Genomic DNA, 4,624 nt, shown 5'->3' with positions numbered 1-4,624 from the left:
ATCTATCTGTCTACCATCTATCTATGATCTATCTGTCTATCTATCATCTGTCTATCATCTATCAACCTATCATTTATCTATCATCTATCTGTCTATCATCTATCTATAATCTATCTGCCTGTCTATCTATATCTATCTATCTATCTATCTATCTATCTATCTATCTATCTATCTATCTCTAGCTCTATGCACATTGTATTCACAAGTCTGTCTGCAGGTACAAAGTACCCATATACACAGAGGCCAGAATGGACCCTGCCTAGCCTGATCCATAACTCTCCATGTTATTCTTTTGAGACAGGGTATCTCCCTGAACATGGAGGTAAGCAGGAGGCAAGCAAGCCCCAGCCATGCTCCTGACCCTCTTTATTAAAGTAGGGCAATGGGGCTGGAGAGATGGCTCAGTGGTTAAGAGCTTTGCCTGCTCTTCTTAGTTCAATTCCCAGCAACCATATGGTGGCTCACAGCCATCTGTAATGAGACGTGGTATCCTCTTCTGGCCTGCACTGTACACATAATAAATAAATAAATATTAAAAAATAAAGTAGGACAATCTCAGATTCTGATCACCTTTGCATCTTGGAGCGGTGGCAGCATGTCCCCAGTGTTGCTCCTGAACAGTCTGACACTAGAAAAACTGCAGCTGGTCTGGGAAGTGTGTGGACCCGGCAGGAGGCAAAGCCAGCCAGGGCATTGGAGATATTGAGATATAACCATGGCAGGACTTTTTCCTCTATATTACAGAAAATGAAATGATTTTTTTAATGCACCAATCTAAGTTTTTGTTGTTGTTGTTGTTGTTGTTGTTGTTGCTTAGAGAACACTTGATTTGTTTCTGGAGTCAGACCCACATAGACAGATGGACAGCTGTCTGTCTGATGATCTGTATAACAAGGAGAAAGCAGAAGGGGTCAGAGCAAGCAGTAAATAAATAACCTATAAAAGCAGACGCTGTGGGGCTGGAGAGATGGCTCAGAGGTTAAGAGCACTGGCTGCTCTTCCAGAGGTCCTGAGTTCAATTCCCAGCAACCACATGGTGGCTCACAACCATCTGTGTTGATCAGGTTCCATCTTCTGGCCTGCAGACAGAATACTGTACACATAATAAATAAATTAAAAAAAATAGCAAACCCTGTGCGCTGGGAAGGGGTGGACCAAAGGTCCTGACAGTAGGTAGCTATTGAGTGAAATAATAAGTTCATATTGTAAAGAAATAATAAGTTCATATTGTAAAGAGTCGCCTTAGAAGTCATGTCATGCCAGGCGGTGGTGGCGCACACCTTTAATCCCAGCACTCAGGAGGCAGGGGCAGGCAGATCTCTGTGATTTCGAGACCAGCCTGGTCTACATAGCGAGTTCCAGTTCAGGCTTCAAAGCTACACAGAAAGAAATCATGTCGTGATCTGAGGTTCAGGTGGGAGTGGATATCCTAATTATGGCCCTCGCCCCTCTTGAACCTCTCTGGGTCGTCAGATAGATGACTGAGACAGGAGTATCACAAACACAGCTGCCACCTTTACCTCTTTCTGGGAGGCAGGAGGGAGCATCACAGGGGCTAGAAGTACATGAACCAAGCCGAGTGAGACAACTTAGCGGTCCCCTCCAGCTCCCGTAACTCAGTGAGAGGCTCAACTGTGAGGCAATGGGTTGGACCTGAGTCCACGTAGGCTCTTGCTGTGACCCCGAAGGCACAAGGGACATCTTCCAGTGGGATCTTCTCCTGGAGGACTTATTCCTCAGGAGCATTAGCCAGAAAAAAAGGGAAAAGAGGAAGTTGACCTGAATTGTCTATCTCTCAGTGTTTGGATCCGCGGAAGAGCCTGGCAGTCAGTGTATGCAGAAGGTTTCTCTTTGTGTTTGCTAAGCATCTGACCACATTGCGTGTGTTCACACCTCCTGAGCATGTGATAGTGAAACATGACAACACATGGTTTCTTCCTTCGATTCTCAGGCAATGCCTAGGAAAACAACATTGCTGTGTCCCTTTCTTTTATCGTTAAGGAAATCATTTGAGTCACAGAACAGCAGAGACAGGACAGAGAAATGGGGCCCTCTTGTTTATGGTTCATCAGAGAATTTTATTTTATTTTATTTGGGGGGCGGTTAGAGACAGGGTTTCTCTCTATAGTCTTGGCTGTCCCGGAACTTGTTCTGTAGACCAGGCTGGTTTCAAACTCATAGAGATCCATCTGTCTCTGCCTCTCAAGTGCTGGGATTAAAGGCATGAACCACCACAGCCCTGGCTAAGGATTTTGCTTTTTAGTGACCTGGGGAAGCATGGGCAATACAGAAGTGAGTATTTTATTAGGTGAGATTATCCAAGTGGTAGCTGGGACCCAAGGAGACAAGATAGAGTCGTGTGGGTTTGCTGTTACCACAGAGAAACAGTGGGAATGGGGTTCCAAACACTGCCCAGGGCTTGCTCTTTGCTGGCAGAAGGTCCTACGGGGAAATGGTTTTTTATGTCCCTTTTTTTCTGAACCATGCTCCACAAATGGGAAGCTGAGAAGCAGCCACAGTTCTCCAGGATGCTGAAAAGCTGTGGCCAGATGTTTGGAGCCTCAGGGCGGACATGGAAATAGCAGCCTAGGGTGAATGCATTCAGACACTTGACTTGATGAAGTCGCCCTGAAGGAAGGCTTAGCTTGACTCTTCAAGGAGGCCATATAGAGACGAGAGATTCTCAGAGTCCGTTTATAAACAAGTGTGTTATAAAATTGTGTTGGGGGTATGGATGGGGTTCCTCTTAGTGAGCAGTTGCGCCCAGCAAACAAAGCTTCTGAACAAAAGTTTATATAGCGAGTACCCATCCGAAAAAATGAAACAAGGGTGGGAGGGGCCGGGACGGGAAAGCAGATAGGTAGGAAAACAGACAGAAACCACAGAGGATGGAAAGGAGGCATTAGGAGGCAGGGAGGAACACAGTGTTGGCAGGTATAATCCGGGGAGCTACAGTGGCTGATGTGGCCCAAGCTTGCCACACTCACTAGGGTCTGCATGCAGATGCTCCCAACCTCTCATTTCCTCCTCAGTGTTAATTACCAACCACCAAAATCAACTCCAGATGGCTGCTTTGTTTGGCATTAGCTGTATGTGCTGTTCCGAGCTTCCTCTACTTTTCTCCCTTGCTACCTGAGAGCTTCTGCCTCTGACCAATCATATCTAGTTCATGCTGATGTATAACTTCCATGTAGAAACGCCCATTTCCGAGGTGGGCGTTTTCCAGGCTTCTCCTCTCACTACTTTGTGGGTGTGTTACCCCTAGGCAGTACCTCTATGACCCCCTCCCCGCCCCGACCCCAGCAAAGACCTCACTTATCCTGCTCATGGACTTGTGTTCAAGTTCAGCGTCTGAGAGTGTTTCCCGTGCCGCTATTTCCAGGGGCTGTCGCTGACGATGTCAGAAGCTTGAAACCCACGCAGAAATCACAGTGTCTGTTTTCGCTGTCTTCCAGTGTCATCTTGCATTACAACATATAAGAAGACACCACCTCCAGTCCCACCCAGAACTACCACGAAACCTTTCATTTCTATCACAGCCCAGAGTAGTACAGAGTCTGCCCAGGATGCCTACATGGACGGACAGGGCCAGCGCGGAGACATGATCAGCCAGTCTGGCCTCAGCAACTCCACCGAAAGCCTGGACAGTATGAAGGCTCTGACGGCCGCCATCGAGGCCGCAAATGCCCAGATCCACGGCCCAGCGAGTCAGCACATGGGCAATAATGCCGCTGCTGCCACCACTGCCACCACCATAGCCACTGTCGCCACCGAGGACAGGAAGAAAGACTTCAAGAAAAACCGATGCCTCTCTATTGGGATACAGGTAACAGCTCCCTGGACCCTTGAAACAACCCGACTACTAGGAAGTGTACGTCTTCCTGGTTTGTTGTTGTTGTTGTTTGTTTTGTTCTCACCTGACTCCTCCTAGATCCTCCCCACCTCCTGGCCAAATCCACATACTTTCTCTCTCTCTCATTAGGAAACGACAAGCACATAAAAATAAATAAAATAAAGCCAGAACAGGAGAAATCAAACAAATAGAAAGAGAAAAGGGACCAAAGAAAAAGCACAAGAAATAGGTATATAGATGTAGATACACATGTCCACACACTGAGCTCCCATACAAAACACAAAACAAAAGACCTGTAAGTTTTAAAAAAGAAAAAACCCTAGACAAAGCATTACCGACAAAAACCTCCAAAAACCACCACTAAGTTCGTGTTGTTGTGGGCCGGGGCCTCCCCTTCCGAGTGGTTTGTTCACCCAGTGAGACGCCATTGGAGAGAATGAATTTTCCTTTGCGAGCACATGTCCACTTAGGTAGCTGTGGGCTAGGATGGGGCTCATGCCCACTTCTTTCAGCACCGGGAGCCCATCTGGCTCAGCACCATGCAGGCCCCGTGCCTGCTGCCACAGTGAGTACCTATGTATGCCAGTTCTGTGGTGTCCTTGGTGTCTTCTTAGGACATAGAGATACTTCTGCCAAGCCTGCCAGTGTGAGCTCAATCTACAGAATCCACTGGAGGAAGGAGAGACCCACCACCTACAGCATGTTCTCCACCTCCAGGGCAGTGCTGTGGCCCGCACTTGCCCGTGCTCGCTCTCTCTCTCTCTCTCTCTC

The 4,624-nt window shown here is 47.5% G+C and overlaps 1 protein-coding gene across 11 annotated transcripts in view; it reads left to right on the top strand.

Moving 5' to 3' along the window:
• Positions 1-4,624, top strand: part of Dlgap1 (DLG associated protein 1) — a 791,676-nt gene that overhangs the window by 740,018 nt on the left and 47,034 nt on the right. For all 11 annotated transcript variants that reach the window (XM_026789510.1, XM_026789514.1, XM_026789512.1 and 8 more), the window contains one exon: positions 3,456-3,826. In XM_026789510.1, the coding sequence (XP_026645311.1) occupies positions 3,456-3,826 (371 nt within the window). The remainder of the gene's footprint in view (positions 1-3,455; positions 3,827-4,624) is intronic.

The sequence above is a fragment of the Microtus ochrogaster genome, unplaced genomic scaffold (genome assembly GCF_000317375.1).
Source record: "Microtus ochrogaster isolate Prairie Vole_2 unplaced genomic scaffold, MicOch1.0 UNK20, whole genome shotgun sequence".
In the NCBI taxonomy this organism is placed as follows: Eukaryota; Metazoa; Chordata; class Mammalia; order Rodentia; family Cricetidae; genus Microtus; species Microtus ochrogaster.
The sequence above is the reverse complement of the archived record's forward strand: the minus strand, read 5'-3'. Positions and strand labels throughout refer to the sequence as shown.